We start from the raw sequence: 22,210 nt of genomic DNA, 5'->3' as shown, positions 1-22,210 counted from the left end.
ACAGCTGCGCAGTGAAGACCAGAAGCATGCTTTGGGATCCTGTCTGCCAGTTGCTGGAGCCAGGGGGTGCCAAGTTCCTCCATTCAAAATGGACTTGGGCTAAGAGAACTCTGTTATTAGCTCCTTGCTTCTCTCTAGCCTCATGTACCCGGTGGTGTCTGGTGTCCCTGGCTCTATTCTCCCAGAGAATAAGCCTCCTGTGTCCCCTGGTAGAGAGGGACTTTGACATGCCAGCCTTGGGGCACCTGCTTTGATTTCAGCAGAATCCTGTGACCCACCCCCCTTCACCCAGCTATGCCTGCATGTGATGCTTCCTAAACTAGCAGCCTCTCATAGATTTATGTTTAATTTTTTTTTCATTCATTATTTTTGTGTATATGAGGGATGGAGGCATGAGCATGTCACAGCATGCATATGGAGGTCAGAGGACAGCTTGGGGGAGTCAGTTCTATCTTTCCACCATGTGGATTCCAGAGATCAAATTCAAGTTTTTAGGTTTAGTGGTACCCCTACTTGCTGAGTTCCAGGCCAGCTAGAGCTACATAGTGAGACCCTGTCTCAAATAAAAACACAACAAAAACAAAAGAGGAAGAAGGAAGGAAGGAAGGAAGGAAGGGAGGGAGGGAGGGAGAGAGGGAGGGAGGGAGAGAGGAAGGAAGGGGGGAAGGAAGGAAGAAGAAACAAATGTAGAGTGCAATCCAGGTACGACATCTAGCACATACATGTGAGTGTATACATATGCACACATTACTAACACAAACACCGCCCTCAAAGATTCTAAACATTCCCTTGAGGGCATGTGGCCCGGCAATTTTGCTAGGCTTACCAGCCAAGGAGCTTCAGAAATCCCCCTCTTAGCCACTCCCACCCCCTTCCCTGCCAGTTCTGGAGTTACAGGCATATGCTTCCATGCTTGTCTTTTTATGTGAGTTCTCAGGATATGAACTCGGGTCCTCATGCTTGTGTAGTAGGCCCTTTACCAACAGAGCCATCTCTAGAACCCTGGGAGGACATTTTCTCATCAGGGAGCAAAGACACCACTATTATACCCATGACTATTCTGAAACAGAGAATGTGCTGATGCCAATAATCAAGCAAATGCCTTGCTAGGGTGGGCCCCCATCACTCCTCCTCCTCTTCTTTTTTTTTTTTTTTTTTTTTTTTTTTTTTGTGAGACACAGTCTTACTATATAGCCCAGGCTAGCCTTGACACTCCATCCTACCTCAATGACAGGCATGAGCCACCATGCCTAACTCTAGCCAAATATTCACACAGCTAAGACACCTGTGCACACAGGTCAGCCCTGTGTGTCATGACATTGCCTTATAGACACGGGGGAACAATCTTGTTTTCTCAGGGTTTTTCCAAGAGTTGCTAGCCATGCTGGGAAAGATCATACCACCCTGTAACACAGGCAGAGATATGCTTCACCTGATACCCTCTCAGTGTCTGTACCAACTGAACCTCAGCACTTAATACAACTGATTTCTTCATCAATCACCCTTTTTCTCTGTGAACTGTTTGGTTTTTTGAAACCAAACAGGGTTTCTCTGGGTAGCCCCTGGCTGTATTGAAACTAGCTTTGTAGACCAGGCTGTCCTAGAACTCAGTGATCTACCTGCCTCTGCCTCCTGAGTGCTGGGATTAAAGTGTGCTCCCTCACACCTGTCCCTTTAGGAGTAGGAACTGTTTTGCAGATATGTATTTAGGAACATTTTAGCCAGTGCACAATGTCTATCACTTGAATTTTGTTTCTTTTCAACACAGTAAGTGAGATGTACAAAGCACTGTCTGGGAGAAGCCCTGAACCTGGTGGAACTGAGGGCCACATCTGTAGGTTACAGTCTGAAGCTGAGGTCCTGAGACTCCCAAATCCCAACCCCCTAGTGCTGGTCTATGTCCAGACTGCTTTCAGGATAACTGAGGATAAGCAGAAACAAGGTCCTGGCCACTGACTCCTCAAAGGGATACTTCACATATGGATTCAGGCAAAGGCAGTAGAAGAGGAAGTGACCAAAAAACAAGTCAATAGTTGGGAACAGCGATGCATGCCTGTACAGTAACAGGCCAGGCAGGAGGAGAACTACTGGGAGTTCTAGGCCAGCCTGGCTATAGAGTGAGACTCTATCTCGAAAACAAAACAAGAGGCTGGAGAGACAGCTCATCAGTTAAAAACACTGGCTGCTCTTCCAGAGGACCAGGGTTCAATTTCCAGCAACCACATGATGGTTCACCACCATCTGTAAATTCAGCCTCAGGGGGCCCAACATCCTCTTGTGGCCTTTTCAGGTACTACACACATAGTACACATACACTCGGACAAAAACATCTATACACATAAATTTTTAAAAATATTTTTGTTTGTTTGTTTTTGTTTTTCCTCCTGAGACAGGGTTTCTCTGTGTAGCCTTGATTGTCCTGGACTCGCTTTGTAGACCAGGCTGGCCTTGAACTCACAGAGATCCCCTGCCTCTGGCTCCTAGAGCACTGGCATTACAGGTGTATGGCACCATGCCCAGCTTTTTTTTTTAATTAGGTCACTAAAGTATCAAATTTCTGTAATGGGATAATTTTAAACAGAGATTTTCAGGGTTAATCATGGTACCACGTTCTTGCTTTTGGAGACCATTCCTCAGGAGCTGTAAGACATGGGAGATTCACAGCAAAACCCAGGTACTGTGAGCAGTTTCTGAGTGACACATAGGAAAAAGGCTGTTGCTGGGCATGGGATGGCTCCTCTGCTAACACGGCCAGTCTGTCAAGAACCACCTCCAGCAAGTGCCACCTTCTTGTAGGTGTAGTCAACCGGACAGATCAGAGCAAACTGGAAGCCGCCTCTTCCACCCACAGGTAGGTTTCCTCTGCCAGCCCCTCATTAAGGCAGGTAGGTGTGCCTGAATTGGAGTCACCTCTGGGAAATTACAAAATGCTCAGGAGAGAAACATACATGAAAAAGGAAAGTAAGAGCACTGGTGTCTGTGTGGTTCTGGCTGGGTCACACAGCTTTATTTTGGTTGTGGTAACTCATGGGCCTGGACTTTCTTTTCATTGCAGCAGGGATTGGCCTGACTAAAGAGCCACTACAGTATGCGCTCCTGGCCAGCAGCTCCACCCTGCGAATCCAATCTTAGGTGTGAGGTGAGTTATTTTCCCACACATTTAAGCCAGATCCAACAGAGAGTCATCTAAACTGAGCAACACAGATGTGTTGTCTTCTTCTGTCATGGTGGAAAAATGTATATAGACATATATAAACATTTTATATATTCAAAATTTTGAGTTGTGAAAAGTAACAATTTTGTTTTATTTTCCCACACAATACTGTGTTATCTCACTTTTCAGATTATAAGATTCAAATCCTTACAGAGAAATGGTAACATTAAACTTGTAATTATCTAGTTTCCAACTTGGCTAAAAGCTACAAGGCTTAAAAAAAAACCAAAACCAACTCAGGATAATTAACAAAAAAATGTTAATAAAAACTAAATTAAGCATAAAATAGAGAGGCTGGAGAGACGGCTCGGTGGTTAAGAGCACTGGTGCTCTCCAAGAAGACCAGACTTCAATTCCCAGCACCCACATGGTAGCTCACAACTGTCTGTAATTCCAGGAGATCCCATACCCTCACACTAACACACATGCAGATGAGAACCAATGTACATAAAATAAGTAAGTAAATTACTTTAAAAGAGTAAATAGGGAGGCTGAAGCCGGTGAGAGGGCTCGCTGGTTTTCTAAAGGACACAGTTCAAGTTTCTAGCACCTATGTCAGGCAGCACACAGCTGCCAGAAACTCCAGCTCTTGGTGACCAACAACGCTCTCTGTAATTAGTAGACATGTAAAGTGCAGCAGGGTTTTGTCCCAGCAATCCAGGGTAACATAGGGCCCTGGCGTCCTTCTACAAAGGCTATCAGGAGCAGCCTAAGGCAGGGCAAGAGTACATGCCTGTGTCAGGGGTTTACGGATATGATAGATACTCAGTGAGCCAAGACTCACTGCTGCTAACAGGCAATGCTGACAGGGCCCACAGTCTGCCTACTAGGACGCACTTCTAGAGAGTAAGTGGGACCCAAGACTTGCTCCTGAGAGCAAGAATAAGGCCAACGAGTGGGTATCCACTGCATTACCTGAAAATGGACTCTGATATGCTGGCTTATGAAAGCCACCTGTGGTAGTTTGAATGAGATGTTCCCCATAGTCTTGGGCATCTGAATTCTTGGTCCCTAGCAGGTGGCACTAGCTGGGCTCAGGAGGTGTGGCCTTGGAGGATTTAAAGACTTGCACACTTTCAAATTTGCTCTCTATGCTTCCTGCTTGCATTTAAAATGTGAGATCTTAGCTGCTGCTCCAGCTGCCATGCTTGCCTGCCTCCATGTATCTCTCACTGGGATGGTGATAGGCTCTTATCCCTCTGGAACCAAAAGCCCAAATAAAACCTTCCTTCTATAAGCTGCCTGATCATGGTGTTTTAACACAGCAATCAAAAGATAATTAATATGCCACCTTAAGGAAATGTCCACATGGCCAGGAGCCAAGATAGCGAACAACCCACGGGAAGCTGATCTTGAAAGGCTCAAAGGAGACCTAGCCTGCTCAATGCCTTGATTCAGCCTGTGAGAGGCTCTGGGACCCTGTGAGCATCACCCAAGCTGTGCCCAGATTCCTGACCCATATAAACTGTGTGCTAATAAGTGAGGCATAACGAAAAATACAAGTCGGGCACAGCAGTACCTCAATAGGTTATCTAAAACACAACTACCTCTGACCTAACCAATGGACCTACGAAAGCATACAGACACAGAACAGTCTAAGACAGCAACCTTAGAACCTTGTGAAGTGGTCTTGTGAGACAATGAGTGTGGCATTCTGGCAGCTGGTTTTGGCATGGTTTCTTACACTGGTACTATAGAGTTCCCAAAGCAGACACAGGCTCTTGAGCTCTCAGAGCCTACAGTCTACAATAGTACTACAATGCCAGGTAATGCAGAGATAGTCGCGCTTCTGTCTCCACTTAAATCTCTGCATTCACTTCATTCTTGAGTCTTGATAAACTGTGGTTTATTCTGCTGCAAACATGAATTTGTAAAATTATTGCAAAAAAGACATGCTTGGTTTTTGGTTGGTGTTATTTTTTTGTTTTTGTTTTTCAAAGGCATAAAGACATGTTTTTTTCCACTTAAAGCAAATTTAGCTAGGAATACTAACTCATGCTTGTATACCAGCACTGAGGCAGCAGGACAAGTTTGAGGCCGGCCTAGGTTACACTGTGAGAACCTTTATAAAACACACACACATCAAAAACCACAAAAGCAAATTCATGGGGACAAGGAAGAAGACTTAAAAATATCAGTCAGAAGAGTAACAGTTACTATGTATGTATGTGCCCTAACTCCTGGTGTCTTAGTGCAAAAATAGACACAGCAGCTGGGATGAAGGTATGATTGTGGTATGGCTCTGAGGCAGAAGACTACCTTAAATTTTCTGGATGTGCTTCATCACCTATGAGACTGCTTGGAAGCCTTCTACAACTGACTTAGAACCCAATCCTGCGAATAACCCAGTGAGCAAGGAAATGAAGCCTCCCCCAGAGCTTGCCCACTAATGGTAGCTGCCAACACCTTGTTTTCTGTTTTGTTGCTGTGCATTTTTCTTGTGGTGGTGCTAGGCCTCCCTAGCAGAACTAGGGTCTCCCTGGGCCTCCCACATATTCAACAAGTACTTTCTCACCAAGGCTCACTTGTTCCCTGCCAACACACTGATTTCAGCCCTGTTGTGACCTCCAGCTCTGTAAGATAGTGTTACAGCAGAAAAAAGAGCTGCAGCTGCAGCAAAATTACTAATGGCTGTCCACCTCAGCAATGTGCTTTATAATCAAACTGGATACAAACTAAAAACTACACACTCCGGGAATGACTAGATAACTTTAGCTGCCTCCACACGAACAGAAACAGGCACCCACCCCTTAGCAAGGCTGAAAGGAAAGCAGGAGGAAGAGGCACTACCCTCCAGGCAGGTCAGGTACTTTGAGAAACTGTTCAGGCTAAACACATGCATGACCTATAACCCAGCACTTCTTTAACAGAAACCCGCACATGTTCACCAAAACAAAACAAACGTATGTACACTATTTTTATTTTTATTAAGTGTGTTTGTATGTGGTATGTGCACACGTGTATGAGTCCACTCAGGGGCCACAGGCATTGTAGTCCCCAGGACTGGAGTTATAGGGGGTTGTTAGCAACTTAACATGGGTTCTGAGAAGTGAATTCAAGTCCTTTGGGAGAGCACTACACACCTTCCTTCCTTCTTCTTTCCGTCCTTCTTTCCCTCCCTCCCTCCCTCCCTCCCTCCTTCGTTTTTTTGAGACAGGGTTTCTCTATATAGCCTTCAGTCCAGGCACTTGGGAGGGAGAGGCAGGTGGATCCCTGTGAGTTCAAAGCCAGCATGAGTGAGCTCTAGGACACAGCTACACCGAGTAACTCTATCTTGAAGAAGAAAAAAAAAAAAAAAAAAAAAAACAAAACCAACAACAAACTAGTCCATAGTAACATAGTAACTGAGCAGCAGTTGCTGGGGCTAGAAATGGCGGAGGGGTGAGGGGTGACGGCACAGAGCACAGGGCTGCACATGGTTCTGGTCCCTCAACACTCAACAGAATCCAGATTTTTCTGTCTAAATCTACCTCAGTAAGGCTGACTAGAAGATAAAGAGGCTGCGGTTAAATGCTGGACCAGAGCTTACAACCACTGCTAATGAGAACGCCAGGTGCCAGAGTGCAAAGAACTGTGTCTCTAAAATGACCCACCCCCAACCCCAAATAGAAACAACAGTCACTTCTAGCTATTTACCCAAGGGAACCACGACATTCCCACAAAAGGATTTGTGTGTGGTGTTTGTGTTTAATACCTTTAAATTCAGAATGTAAAATAACTCAGATGAATACAAAAAAAAAAAACATAAACAAATCAGATTTTTTCATAGAAAACACTACTACTCAGGGCAGAAGTCCTCCTTTGAAGGGATCAAAAACGATGTGAGCAAGCACTGTGGAGTATGAGGGAGGAGGACTGTAAGTCTGAGGCCAGACAGCCCAGCTACAGAAGAAAGATTTCTGTGTGTGTAGGTGTGTGTGTGTGTTTAGGGGGTGTTTCCAGACACAGAAACACATTCCACTTGTGGCATTCTGGAGCAGACAAAAGTAACCTGTAGATAGGAGCAGTAACTAACCTCTCATGGGCAGGAGAGAACGTCTTTCTGGGGGACAAACACTGTGTCCTGATAAGGGGGTGCCCACCCAGACAGCTGTATTTGTCAGAGCCTAAAGCAGTGCTTCTCAAACTTCTAATCCTGCAACCCTTTAACAGTTCCTCATGTTGTGGTGACCGCCAACCATAGAATTATTTTCATCGCTTCTTCATCACTGTAACGTTGCTACTGTTATGGATCGTAAATATTTCTGGACATAGAGGTTTGTCAAAGGGGTCTTGACCCACAGATTTGGAATCACTGTCCTAGAGCCAGACTTCCAAGATTAATACATTTTATTCTATATAAACTCAAATATCTCACAAAATCAAATTATGAGCTAGGCCTGGGGCATGCCTTTGATCTCGGCACTCAGGAGACAGAGGTCAAAGGAAGCTACCTATCTGGTGAGTTCCAAGCCAGCCAGGACTACACAGTGAGACCCTACACAAACAAATTGAAAAAAAGAGAGGTAGAAGGAGGGGAGGCAGAAAGAAGAAAGAAAAACAAAACAAAACAAAAAAAACAAACCCATAGCCAGACACAGTGGTGTACACTTTTAAATCCAGCATAGGCAGCGGGATGCCTTGAGTTCAATGCCAGCCTGATCTATAAAGGACAGACAGGGCTGTTACACAGAGAAACACTGTTGTGAAAAACCAAGTAAGTAAGTAGGTAAGTAAGTAAGTAAATAAATAAATGAGTAAAATTAAACCCATGTAGGATATCAACCTGACTTTGGGTTAGTAGGTCTCTTCAAATGAGAAGACTGAGTTGCCTGCCAAGCTGGGCTAGAATGCAGAGCAGAAACAGGGAGAGCCCGGGATCTGAATTGCTAGCCCCTCCATAGATGGAGGAACCTGTCACACTGTGGAAATGTGCCACTCCGCACATGCTGCATCTAACAGATGTCCCTCAGGAACAGTGACATATGCATCTGCTGTCACAGGCAAACCAATACCTGCAGAGGTACAGGACAGAAGAAAGAAGCTAATGGGCACAGAAGTGTCTTCTATGCTGATAGACCAATGCCAGACAGCAAAAGAAATGCCCGGGGGGGGGGGGGGGGGAGAGGGGTGTATAAAAGGATATCCAGAAATGTCAGAGCTTTTACTTACTCTTCTAGAACCCAAACCAAACCAGATTCCTTCTGTCTACTAAGAACAAGCATACTCAGCATAGAAAATCCAGTGAATCCACAACACTCAAAAAACATGACCATTAAAACACCAAAACCCACACATAGTCACCATTAACCTTTCATGTGTCTTATCACACGTGCTCCTTTAGGCTGGGCAGCGTGGCACCTGTAATCACTCAAGGAGCAGAGGCATGTGGATCTTTGTGAGTTCAAGGCCAGCCTGGTCTACAAAGCAAGTCCAGGACAGCCAAGACTACACAGAAAAAATGTCTCAAACCAACAAACAAAATAACAAATGTGCTTGCTCACCTCACATCTATATACTACATAGTCACAACCAGCCCACTAGATCTGAGTTCCACATCTACAGATTTAACAACTGCAAACAAAGCAGTAAAAGAAAATGCATTTGTATTAAACACATGAAGTCCTTTTCTGTTTTAATAGATTTTTTTGTTTGGTTTTGTTTTTGTGTTTTAAAGACAGAGCCTCACTGTATAGTTCTGGCTGGCCTGGAAATTGGTATGTAGATCAGGCTGGCCCACTCACAGAGACCCACCAGTGGCATCTGCTTCCTGTGCTGGAACTGAAAGTGTGTGCCACCATAGCTGGCTCAGACTTTGCCTGCCTGTGTGTCTGTGTGCCAGGTGTGTGCAGTACCTATCAAGATCAGAAGAGTGCTGATCTTCTGAAGCTGTAGCTACGGATGCTGTGAGCAACCATGTTGGACCCTGTGCAAGAACTACAGTGCTGTTAACTGCTGAGCCATCTCCCAAGCTCTCACATTCAGATTTAAAAATATATATATATTATGTTATATGTCAAAATTTGCTATGATTACCTGTGGGGGAGGGAGGCAAGCAAGGCACAGCATGTTTCTGGGGGTCAGAGAACAAGTCTGTGGAGTCAGTTATCATTACTTCACATGGGTTCCAGGGACTGAACTCAGGCCCCCAGGCTTGCACAACAAGCACCATTACCTGCTGAGCTGTCTTGCCAGGCTGACTTTTTTAGGATCATTATTCCTTCAACAACATAGATCATTTACTCTGTTCTTGGTAGGTAAGTCCTCTACAGTCAGCAGACAGGAAAGTGTGAAGGGTTAAATGAAAATGGTACACTTTTTTTTCCTTTCTTTCTTTTTTTGTTGTTATTATTTGTTTTTAGTTTTTTGTTTTGAGACAAGGTTTCTCTGTATAGCCTTGGCTATGCTAGAATTCATTCTGTAGACCAGGCCAACCTTGAACTTGAGATCTGCCTGCAAGATACAGGGATTAAAGGTGTGCACCATCATGCCTGGCTTCCTTCTTTCTTCTTTTTTTTTTTTTATTTATTTTTTCTTCTTTTTTGGATACAGGGTGTCCATGTAGCGCTGGGCTATCCTAGAACTTTTTAATGTAGACCAGGTTGACCTAAAATTCACAGCTCTACTTGCCTCTGCTTCCTGAGAGCTTGAGATTAAGGGTATGGGCCAGTATTCCTGGCTGTGTGCCGTTTTACATAAGGAGCTCGAGCATCTATGAATATGGACATCTGAGATTAATCTCTGGATACCAACAGATGACTACAGTCCCTCCCCCTTAACTGGGGACATCCCTCTCTCAATGACTAGTCACTAAGTGTTCCTCTGAATACGAACACTCAAAGGCTGTACAGTTCACACTATGAACACAAGCACATCATGTTTCCACTGAGGGACTCAGGCCATTTGTTTTCCACTTTTATTTTAAAATGAAAAGTCTTGGTTCCCTCTATTGTATCTATCATTTCTGTAGGACAGGGTCCTAATTACTTGGTGAAAAAGGCGGCTTTCTGCGATCCTGATACACAGCTGCTCCTTTAGAAGGAGCACACCCACACACCTCGAGTTCTGTGAGTCACCAGCTTTAGGCTCTGACAGGCCTTATGGGTAAGCACACCCTTCAGCTGAGTTTAAGGTTCAACCTCTTCTGCCCTTTTCTATTGGAGCCTCCTCTCTGTACCCTGGACAGCTGACCTGGAACAGGAAAATACTTCAGTGACCAAACTGCGGTGGGGATTGACACAGATCTGAGACATACCTGAGTGGACATACACTCTCATTTTGGCTCCTAAAAAAGTTCCAGGACCTTTTCACTGAGTGTGGGAGTTCGCAAAAAAGCTGCGAACTTCCTGTGAACTACGGATGGGGTGGAATGCAAAATGTTCTTCCTACGAGGTGGTCTTCCAGAAAGAACTACAACAACTATGATGAGTGAGTAAACGCACCTGAAAGCAAGGACATGACGAGGATGCCCTGGCACGTGCACATTATCTTTTCGGGAAAGACAAAGGCCTGGGAGGAATATTCTTGGCTCTTTTCACATAACCAAAGATGATAAGACAGAGCGCCAGGTGTATTCTCTCGCTGTACTTATATTTGCTTAAGCTAACTGTAAATGTCACTTCATGTCTTGCTTGCTTTAATAATAAAAATGAGAACTACTTTGTTTGCACTATGTAGCTCAAGAGCCAAGAGACCCCTGGTTCCCCATGCAGGTCTTTGGAGTATATCCTCTGATCCTTAAGATTTACCCTCACGGACTGGGGGCAAGTGGACAACAGAGTTCTCAACAGTTTTGCTACTGGCTAGATTTACTTTTGCCTATGTGTAGATAATTTGATACCTTTAATAAAAAGCCTAGACAAAGCTTTCAAGTTTTTTTCACGTCAAATTAGAAGAATGGATAACTTCTAGGATGTATACAGTGTTCTGCCTGCATATATGTCTGCACGCCAGAAGAGGGCACCAGATCTCATTATAGATGGTTGTGAGCCACCACATCGTTGCTGGGAATTGAACTCAGGACCTTTGGAGGAGCAGCCAATGGTCTTAACCACTAAGCCATCTCTCCAGCCCCAACTTCTAAAGTGAGCTGTTTTCTAGCGCAGCTTTCTTTTTTGTTTGTTTGTTGTTGTTGTTGTTGTTTGTTTTTCCCCTCAAGACAGGGTTTCTCTATGTAGCCCTGGCTGTCCTGGAACTCACTCTGCAGATCAGGCTGGCCTCAAACTAAGAGATCCACCTGCCTCTGCCTCCCAAGTGCTGAGAGACTAAAGGTGTGAGCCACCACAGCATGCTACAAAGATTTTTTTTTTACAAAGACATTGAACACCAGCACAAACCTTTAATCCCAACACTCGGGAGGCAGAAGCAGGAGGATCTTAAGGAGTTCAAGGCCAGCCTGATCTACTTAATCAGTTCCATGACAGCCAGAGCTACATAGTGAGATCAAGTCTTGAAAACAAAAAACAAAACATTACAAAACAAAGCATGTGCCACCACACCCAGTAAATATGTACATATATCATGAATATATGAATATGAAATAAAGAATCAGGTTTTGTGCTAGGCCTAGAGACACATACCTGTAACCCCAGCACCAGGAACACTGAGGCATAAAAAATCAACTGTGATTTCAAGGCCAACCTAGGCTACATACAGAATCTAAGGCCAGCCTGGGTTATATATCGAAGACACTTCTCTAAAGCTATAATCAGTTTTCGGTGCCGAGAACTGGGGTTTTGTTGTTATGTGTGTTGGTGCTGGCACACAAAGGCCAGAAGCACTGGATGCCCAAGAGCTGGAGTAATATGCAGATGTGAGATACCTGATGTGGGTGCTGGGAACTGAACTTGGGTCCTCTTGTAGGGGTGTGCACTCCTAACCACTGAGCCATCTCTCCAGTTTCCTGGTTCCATGAGTTCTAAATGCCAAACCAGCCCTTCACACACGTGGAAGGTGCTCTGTTTTCCACATGAACAGTAAGCAAATGTTTATTAAACAATGAGAATTTTAAAGAAAGGAGAAGCTTCAACTCCAACAACAGGGAGAGAGTCCAGTGAAGAGAGCTAAGTGTGGAATGGAGGCTCTGAGCTGGGTGTTCCCTGAGGGCCTCTTCCCACATAGCCTCAAGGTCTAGAAATGCTACAGGCTTCTGACTGGAGTTTCAGCCCTTCTGTCCACACAGGCAACACCCTCAGAGTTACGCACTTGCTCATGATTAGCTACCTGTGCAATAAATGTAGGCACCAAAGTCCTTCCAAAAGGTTCAATTTCTTAACCTGGAAATCAGATTTCACCTTGCCATTCCTATGCTTTGTACATGCTGCATTTGGCTGTTACGAACAGTAGTTTTTTTGGTAAGTATTTCCTACTTAATAAAATTCAACTAAGAAAGTACTATAATAAGCTAACTGTGGTCGCACATGCCCATAACCCCGGCACTTGGGGTATGGAAACCATCCTAAGTGGAGCCCAAGAATTCAAGGCCAAGCATAGTAGCACAGGGGTTTAATCTCAGCACTTGAGAGGCAGAGGCAGATGGATCTCTGTAAATCTGAAGCTAGCTTGATCTACAAAGCAAGTTCCGAGACAGCCAGGGCTGTGACAGAGAAACCCTGTCTCAAAAAGCAACAACAAAAAGAGTTCAAGGCCACTCTTACCTATACATGGAGCTTTGAAGTTAGCCTGGGCTACATGAAACCCTGTAAAAGCCATAATGCCTGTCTACACAGAAGAGCCAGGCTCTCTGGAGAAACAGCTAGTTCCAAACTAAGCAGGGCCAACATGTACTTCAAAGTATCAACTGCACCAAAAGCAGGAGACGCTCAGACGACTCAGGACACAGCCCAGAACCACCTGAGAAGGCACCACATGCAGCTCTATTGAGCACCACCAGGAAGATGGTAGTGAAGGAAGATGAGGCAGCAACAGAAGGCCATCACTTTACCACCAAGGAGGGGAAGGAACACCGCTACCATTCACTGATAGAATTCCTATAGGGTGGGATTCAGTGGCTAGGGGAGACCTCAGAGAATCCAGGATGGACCATCATTCAATGTTGTCCCTTTGGCAGGGTCCTACTCTATCTGTTCCCAGGGCTTATGGGCCCTGCCAAGTGCTGTATGGCAGACCTCAGCCTGAAAGATGCTTCAAGGACATAAGGACTCACAGCCTAGGCCAGACTGCTGACTCACCCTCCTTGAACAAAGTGGTGTCATGGGGCAGGGCAGAGCAGGCAGCCTAGGCAGTGCCCTAGCTCCCTTGGCCATACTCCACTCTGTAAGCAGGGGTTTTCTGAACCTAGAGAAGAGACCCTGGGCAACCCTGGAAAGTGTCAATGCCCCTGTTCAGTACCTCACGTGGGTTTAAAGCATCCTGAATCCTGATGCTTCACCCCATCAACCACCCCCCTTTGGGTGTCATGCAGAGCTAAAAGCTTAACAGAATGCACAGCTGTAAGGAACCAGGTCCACTTCCGCTACCAGACCCAAGCCAACCCGCAACCCCACCCCACACCTGAGCAGAAGCAGCAGTCTGGCCTCTAGGCTCACAAACACACGGTTATCATCTGGCTTAGCTCTTCCTCCAAAACTGACATTAACTCACTGGCTCAGAGCTTCTGCCATTTGGCTGTCAACTCTTTGAAATGCTTCACAAACTAGGAGGTTGCCTGTGCCTGTCCAGTACTCAGTTCTTCTATCCTCTGCTTTTTTCAGATGCTGGGATGGATAACCCTCTCAGCACAGAAATGCCTGTCACCATGTATCACCATGACTTAAGTTCTTACAGTCTGGCCTCGGGACTGACTACCTCCATGGGCGACCAGGGCTGTCCTGCTTCTTTCATCATCCGGGAACACAGGACCAGCTCTGGGGAACCCACACCCCTTGCTGTAGCTCACAGCCTCCCTGGCACAGCACTGGTGGTGCACCTTGGTTATAAGACCCTTCCAGAGACCATCTCTCCTCCCTCACTGCCCTCAGGGGCCAGTACTTCCCGTCTTGCCCATGTCACTTCCCACCTGGTATTTATTTTATTTTAATTTTATTTCTTTTATGTGTCTGAGCTTTTTGCCTGACATGTATGTATGTGCATCACTTGTGCACCTGGTGTCTTCAGAGGTCAGAGAGGAAGTCAGATCCCTTTAACTGGAGTTAGAGGTGCACTACGACTGAGCCACCACGTGGGTGCTGGAAACCAAACCAGGGTTCTCTACAAAAACAAGTGTTCTCATCTGTAAAGCCATCTCTCCAGTGCCGCGTGCGACCCTCATATTTAAATGCCTGGCACCTTGGGACGCAGGTGGTGTTCTGCTACAATTTGTCTGGTGTGCCCCGCTGTCTTCCTGTCAGGCGCTCCTTTCTCTACTATTCCTATCCTCCCTACTTTCTGAAGGACAAATGTCCCCAGATAAACACTGCATTTGGTATTCTGATTTCAGCAAAAGAGCCATGGACATGAGAGTCACCTGTCATTACTAAGCGGATTCTTGACTAGGACACCTCCTCTACTCCTTATATTCAAAAATCTGAGCTTCCCTTACTCATTTACCATCACTGCTACAAGGACAAAGGGCCCACTCCACCTACCTTCTGCCTACACATAGTCCTTTGGGGGCTGGAGAGATGGCTCAGAGGTCAGGAGCACTGCCTGCTCTTCCAGAGGTCCTGAGTTCAATTCCCAGCAACCACGTGGTAGCTCACAACCATCTATATTGGTATCTGATGGCCTCTTCTGGCCTGCAGATAGAGCACTTATATATATAAAATAAATAAATCTTAGAAAAACACAAACAGAGTCTCTTACACACAGGCCTTGGCCCAGCCAGCCCTCCTCTGTGCTATTCTCCTTCCCACCACCACCTCGCTGCTGGTCCCCAACACCTGCCTCACGGGCCGGTGGCCAATCGGCCTGGCTACCTATACTTCCCTGCCTTGTCTTCTTCAGGTTTCTCTCAACCAGCATGCTAAATGCTGAAGCCTGTTCCCTGCATTCTTAGATAGCAGATGACAATGCTCTGGCCAACGTACAACTCCACAGCATTCTGTTCCATGTGTCCTAGTTTCAGGCTCCACACCTGAGTGAGGGCAGCTTTGCGGCAATTAGGCAATTTCATACCTTTCCAGTTACAATCTTCAAAAAGAACAGGAGGCAAAAGGACCTGCCAAGGCCATCTCCTTCCCTTCATGTCTTTCCTGCCCACTTCTCAGCTCCCTGATACTGTTTCCTTCCTGAAACGCTGTTAAATTTAGATAACCTCCAAGCCACAAACAATCACGCTGATGGAAAAGATGACATTATATAGGCAACATAACATTCCCAAGTGTGACCACACAATCCTACGAGAAAGTGGACAGGTCCTGCTGTGTGCTTGCCACTTGAGCATTCGCTATGTCACTTGGTACTGTTTATGACAATGCTAAGGACCAAAACAGCAACAAAAAACAATTAAATGGTCTGGTCAGGTGTGGCAATCTTACCACTTAGGAGGCAGAGGCAGGAAGATCACTTTAAGTTCAAGGCCAGACTGGTCTACTTGGTGAATTACAGGCCAACCAGAGCTAGATAATAAGACCCTGTCTCAAAAATAACAAATTATATAAAAGCAAACTGTTCTCTGATCTGCTCCACCCTGTACCCTGAGTTCTAGCTTACATCTGGGTGCATCATAAGACACCCACAAACACATGACTGAACAAGTGAATGAAATGATGAGGCTGAGGTAGAGGAACATGAACCATGAAAAAAGGGACCTGGTTATAGCAAAGAAACAGAAGGAAACCAACCCCCAGGGAGTGGCCTATCTGTCCAGGGCAGAATATGAACCAATGTCCAGCACCAGTAATGGCGTTCTCAAGCACAATGAGAAGACCTAGGCTGTCCTCAGGCCTGGTGAAGAACAACATGCTTTTCTGGGAATGGAGCAGGCAAGTCATCACTTGCACGGCCTGTGACAAATTATAATGGCCTGTCAAGAAGTGACAATAAGTATAATGTGGCTTCCCTGATGATAGGTGGGCCAACTAGGAGCTAGGATAGGTCTCCCAAAGTGTGGATATCAAACACGGTACGCAGAAGCAGTGGGTGTCTAGCAACCCAGGCCTACTTAGGGTAAGGAGAGGCAGGCCACAAATGCCAATGCTCCACTGTTTAAGATCTGCCCAGCTTCCCCTCAATGAAGGCTAGGAAAGAGCCAGCCAGGAGCCCAGTGGCCATACCACCCAGGACAACAGGAGTCTGTGCTCCTCTGAGCTGCCTCCATAAAATGGGACTCATGGTACTAGTGAGGATCACATGTCGAATAGAGATACACTCAGCAGCATGCCTGGCCCAAACTACACACTGGAGGCCTTAGTGTTACCACAGTGACCATTCCTGTTCCTCCTGGAGCCAGCAACCTGCCAGAAAATCTGGCATCAGACATAGGAAAGGCAGACACAACCCCCCCCCCCCAATAAATTACCTCAGAGTATACACAGTAAAATCTAGACCTAAGTGCCCAGCCTTGGACAGAGAAGAGAAAGGACTGGGAGGGGTAACCATGGTGATCATGTGACCCAGCACCAAGGGAAGCTGTATATAGGCTGTTCAATCACTCAGAAATACACATTTAGGTCAGGCATGGTAGACATATAATTCTAGCACTAGAAAGGCTGAGGCAGGAGGATAGCAAGTATAAGGTCAACTTGAGGTACACAGCAAGACCCCATCTCTAAAAAGAAAGAGAGAAATATGCAAGCCTCATACGACTGTTGGAGATAAAGCAACGAATGAGACTTATGGAATACATGAATTAAAGGCAGGTCCACTGATGGAAAACACAATGCAGGAGTGTTTTGAATTTCCACTTGAAGGGGGCTGGAAAGTTTGCTCAGCAGTTAAGAGTACCTGCTGCTCTTGAAGGTTTGAGTCCCAGCACCCAAGTGGTGGCTCACAATTGTCTATACTCCAGTCCCAGAACATAAGATGCCCTCTTCTGGCATCAGGTCTGGCATATGGTGCACAGACATACATTTAGGCAAAACCCTCATATGGTGCCCACTGCTTAAGCCTGATCTGATTGATCCCCAAATCCCACACAAAGGTAGGAGAGAACCAACTCCCCAAAGCAGTCTCCCCCTCCCTGCTATTTATTTGTTTGTTTGTTTTGGTGTTTTTGAGACAGGGTTTCACTATGTAGCTCTGGCTGGCCTAGAACTCATAGAGATCCACCTGCCTCTGCCTCCCAAGTGCTGGGATTAAAGGCGTGTGCCACTAGGCCTGGCCAAAACCTGTCTTTTGATCTCCACATGAGTGCCACACACGAACACTCATCATTAATAAATAAATAACACATTTTAAAATTTCCCTTGAACCTGTCACTTAGACAAATGTAATTCAACCCAAATGAGAAGAAACATGGAGCTAAGATTAGCATAAATGCTGCAGGCCTCTGGCCACTGATGTGACACACAGCCCTGACTCTTAGCAGGGACCTCATGCTGTGACATAGTACATTACCCTCACTCTCTCAGGGCGTATGCATCACCTGATTCCACAGACACATCTCCATAAACATTAAGTTCCAACATTCATGTCGAAGCCCAGTGTTGGCTTGTCCTGTAACCTGGCCCCTTCCCAACTCCCTGGGCTCACAAGGACAATGGCATCACACAGCAGCTTCCTTCCATAAACACTAACTCCCAAAGGAACAGAGAAATGAAGTAACACCCATGGACTCATTAACAGATGGGGATCTTACAGGCCATGAGCACATAAACTACAATGGGTTCTCCAGAAGGACCTAACTCTCAGAGATCTTTGTAGGAGCTAGGGCAAGATGTAATTGTCTTAACTGAGGACGTTCAATGCCCACATCACAAACAAGGACAGTCTTGTGTGCTGTAGTAATAATGCTTCCTGGGTGCATACCCAGCTGGCTGACTTGAGGCCAACATGGACCTATAATTTCAGGGCCACAGGTTAGAACCAGAGCAAATTCACTCACTGGATGCTTGTGAGTAGAAGCTGCTCCCAAAACACCTGCCCCTCTCCTTCATGTCCTTTCCCATAACTGAGAATCTACAATGCCTTTGCTCTGGAGCCTAATTCTGCTGTGCATGGTCAGGTGGAAGCTATGAAGAATGTCCTGCTCCCGTCCAAAGAAGAGCCTGTCACTGCTGCTGGAAACCATCAGTGCTACACTTCAATGCCCCGATGTCTCTAAGTCCACAGAGGTCCTAACCACAGCAAGTATCTAACCCACCAGACCTGGGGCTCCTGCAGATGCCAGGCCTGTGGTCACAGTATCACAGTCACTGTTTCAGGTGCCAGCGCTAATTAAAAAAAAAAAAGAAAAGAAAAAAAAAAAGCCATTTTGATGACTCACATGTTTGTGAAGTCAGAGAGAGCGATGTTCACACCTGAGGAACAAGCTAGACGAGACGTCAAGACAAGTAAATAACCCAGCTGTGATCAAGAAGGAGATCAACGGCCAGTATGGAACGGCAGGCCCCTTCCCAGGTGGGCACCACCCTGCTGCTGATCTGAGAAGCCCTGAACTTTGACAAAAACCCAAGGATGAAAACGGACTTTCTTTTTTTGTTTGTTTTCAAGACAGGGTTTCTCTGTGTTTCCCTGGCTGTCCTCCAAACTCAGAGATCCGCCTATCTCTGCCTCCCGAGTGCAGGGATTAAAGGCATGTTCCCAGCCTGACATGGTGGGTTTTTAATAATAATGAGGAAAAGGAAACATCTACCGATCCTCTAAGAGAACCAGAAGTCCGGCTCTTTCAAACAGCAAACACACGCTGTGTCACTCCCCAGAACCAGCTGCTTTATCACTTCCAAATTCCTCTTCTCTGAAGAGGCCCAAGCGTTCTCAGGTCCACCAACTTCACTCAGTGAAGAGTGCTCCCTAGGTCAGTGACCGGATGCTCTGACCACAGAGACCTGGTATTTGTGCTGGATGCATGTCAACACGACACAGGGAATATGCTGCTACAGCTAAAGCACTCTTCCCTCTCTGCTTCATACTGCAGGAGCCACACAAGGACCTGCAAGTGGGCCCTGGGCCTTATACTTGTGCGGTGGAAAAGTGGTGAGTGGCGTCCTGTGAGAAGCAGTCCACAATAAGCCCACATCTCTACTCTGTGTGTGCTACTGTCCCCACTACAGTTAGCATGCCATAGGAAATATGGCAATATTCAACTGAAAGAGGAGATGAGGAAAGAGGGTCCAGCCAGAGGTTGTGTATATGCAGTTGAAGCTGGTGGGGCTAGTAAGATTGGGGGCAGGGGGCCACTCTCCACAGCATTAACTAAGCCCTTCTGAAACCAAGCCAAGCCTTTCAACACTCCCCTGTTGAAAAAGCAATCCCAAAGCCTATCTGAGCAAGGCTATATCACCCTGCGACATCCAGTCAAATGCCGGTCAAGGCGGTCTGGCTGGTACAGAGGTCCCTTCTCATGCCCCCAAAAGTAAAACCGTGGCTCTTCCTTTCCTCCACGTGAAGATGTCTGCAGTAGGCTGAGGCTGAGAGTGGGAGCTTGGGGAGGAGGTCCAGAGCAGATCCAGCAGTGCTGTTCAGAAGGAAGGGTCCTCCACTTAAGTTCTGGTGGTCATCACCCTTAACAAGTCCTAAACCCAAAGAGTGGGGAGATGGCTTGCCCACACACTCAGCTGTTATTTACCAAACCGCCAGTGCTCAGAGCAGTGAGATAGGACTAACAAGACCCCGAAGAATGAAGTAAGGAGGCAGAGAAAAGAGGCCCAGGAAGGCGACCAGGAAGGTAAAATGAGTCCAGTGATGTAAGAATGACAGGCCCACTGGACATTAATTCTTCCGGAGTTGGCAGCCCCAGTAGCCTGTGGTCCACTCCCACCCACTGTTAACTACGATTTTACCTTAAATACTTAAATTAAGAGACAAGCTCAGGCAAGGGCCTGTGATGCAATCTACCTTGTGTATTCTTTGCCATGCACCCGGAAGTTAACAGGAATCACATCGCGGCAGACGTATTTTCTCCCCGCACAGGGTGCGGTGTCCCTGAGCAAACCCCTCCGGCGGCAGTGCGGTGAGGACCCGGCCCAACGTGCGGTATCTGCCGCGCGGCCCAGGCCAGGCTCTAAAGGACTCCAAAGCCCTGCTGCTGAGACCTGTTACTAGCAACCCTGGCCCGCGCCCGCTCGCCGACGGCTCCCCAAGGCAGGGCCGGAGGGTACCGCAGCGACACGCGCAGAGGCCGCCTGCGCCCGCGACAGGCCGCTCCCGCCCCGCGCGCCCACCGCCAACGCCGGCCTACCGTTGCTGTAGGCGTACGGGGATTCGGCTGCGCCGTCCTGAAGGCTCTCCAGGATCTCGCCCTTGCCCACGTCGCTGTCGCCCACCAGCAGGAACTTGAGCAGGTAATCGTAGCTCTTCACTGGGCTGCCCTGGGTGCCCATCCTCCCTCCCGCCGCAGCGCAGCCCACGGCGCCGCCGCCAGACCTGCGGGCGAAGGCTGGTGAGCGGCCGTGCGGTCTCGACGCTAAGGCTCCCGCCCGCTGGCCGCCGCCCCCAGCGCGCCCGCCCAGCTGCCTCCAGCTTCACCTCAGCCTCCTAGCCGCCGCCGCCGCCCGCCGCTTCCCGCACGGCACCGCGCAGCCCGGCAGCCCCGCCCCCGGATGCGCCACCGCCATTGGCCGCCCTTCGCCGGCCCTCCCCGGGCCATTGGCCTGGCGGCCTGGCCGTCACGGTCGCCCCGCCCCCACGTCTCCCCGCACACACCGCGCCGCCGAGCCCCCGGTCGCTCCGCCCTGCCTACCCGCCACTGCTATTGGCCCCCTGCTGCTCGCCTTCTCATCCCTGTTGGTCTATACGCTTGTCAGTCACTGCAGTCCCGGTGCCCGCCGTTTCGTACACAGTGTCACGGAGGCTGGCGAATTTCCCCGCCTCCTCGCCGTGACCATTGGACACTTCCCCCTGATTTTCCGGAATCATTGGTCGCCCTTGCACGTCCGTCCGAACCCCTACTGCTTCCTGCAGACTGCCTGAGAGCCATCGCAGCCCGGTTCACGGACTTGCAACACCCTGGCCTCCCGCCCCCTCGTCATCACCATTGGCTACTACTGCTGAGGCATTTGTGCCATCTCACATCGACCTTAACCTTCTAGGCCCACCCCCTTCCTAATTCGCGCCAATCAAGAGTCAAACATTGCACAAGCCGTCCCCTCCCCCTTCGTGGACTAGCGGCAGGATGGCGGTAACTCATGCTTGAGGCGACATTGCTGAGTCCAGAAGGGCCAGGATATCTATCAAGCCGCGCTGGCTGCTCTCCCGAGAGACCCAGATGGGAAGTAACGACTTGGAAGTGCAATCTTGGCTCGCCTTCCCTGGGGGCAGGGCGGGGGCAGCCAATTAGTGCGGAGGAGGCGAGGCTCTCTCCCTTGTGGGCTGTTCCAAGAGGCGGGACTTCCTCCTGGTTGCGGAGTGGGCGGGACGCTGCTGAGAACACAGGCACGGGGCGGACTGCTGAAGTCCGCCTCTGAGCTGACTCTGGCAGGGGACCTTCCCGAAAGGGATCCTGGAGGCAGCGACAGAGCATCGCTTGCCCGGTGGACTCCAGAGTGGGCAGCCGGTCGCATGTGCACACTCTGTGGGTCAGCTCCAAGGCTGGAGGGCCATGGACAGCGTTCTTCAGGAGAGTGCATTCACAAGTCATGTGTCTTGCAAGAAATTAAAAAGTAAACATAGGTTGGGGCCAACGCGCTTGCGATGTAAGCCTGACAGAGTTCTGTCTCCCTCCGGCGGCTGGCCTTCTGTAATCCCCGTCCCACCCCCGCTCCTAGAGTAAGAAAGGAAGTAAAGACAGAAGAATTTGTCCAGCAGTTCAAGTACTAATGGCCTGGAGTAAAAAAAGCAGCGGAACGGGAGAGTTCTGAAAGTGTCCTCTGACCTCATACCATAGGCTGTGTGCCACACACACACACACACACACACACACACACGGGCACACACAGGCACACACGTACTATACCTTGGAACAGTTTTTAACTCGAACTT

General features: G+C 47.7%; 1 protein-coding gene across 1 annotated transcript in view; it reads right to left on the bottom strand.

Moving 5' to 3' along the window:
- Positions 1-20,861, bottom strand: part of Rab40c (RAB40C, member RAS oncogene family) — a 38,075-nt gene extending 17,214 nt beyond the window's left edge. The window contains exons 1-2 of the mRNA XM_021637201.2: positions 20,759-20,861; positions 20,472-20,656 (exon numbers count right to left, since the gene is read on the bottom strand). Of these exons, the coding sequence (XP_021492876.2) occupies positions 20,472-20,656; positions 20,759-20,847 (274 nt within the window). The 5' untranslated portion in view covers positions 20,848-20,861. The remainder of the gene's footprint in view (positions 1-20,471; positions 20,657-20,758) is intronic.
- Between the last annotated feature and the right edge of the window lie 1,349 nt (positions 20,862-22,210).

This window comes from Meriones unguiculatus, chromosome 11 (genome assembly GCF_030254825.1).
Source record: "Meriones unguiculatus strain TT.TT164.6M chromosome 11, Bangor_MerUng_6.1, whole genome shotgun sequence".
Lineage (NCBI taxonomy): Eukaryota > Metazoa > Chordata > Mammalia > Rodentia > Muridae > Meriones > Meriones unguiculatus.
This window is presented reverse-complemented; position numbering and strand designations above follow the sequence as displayed.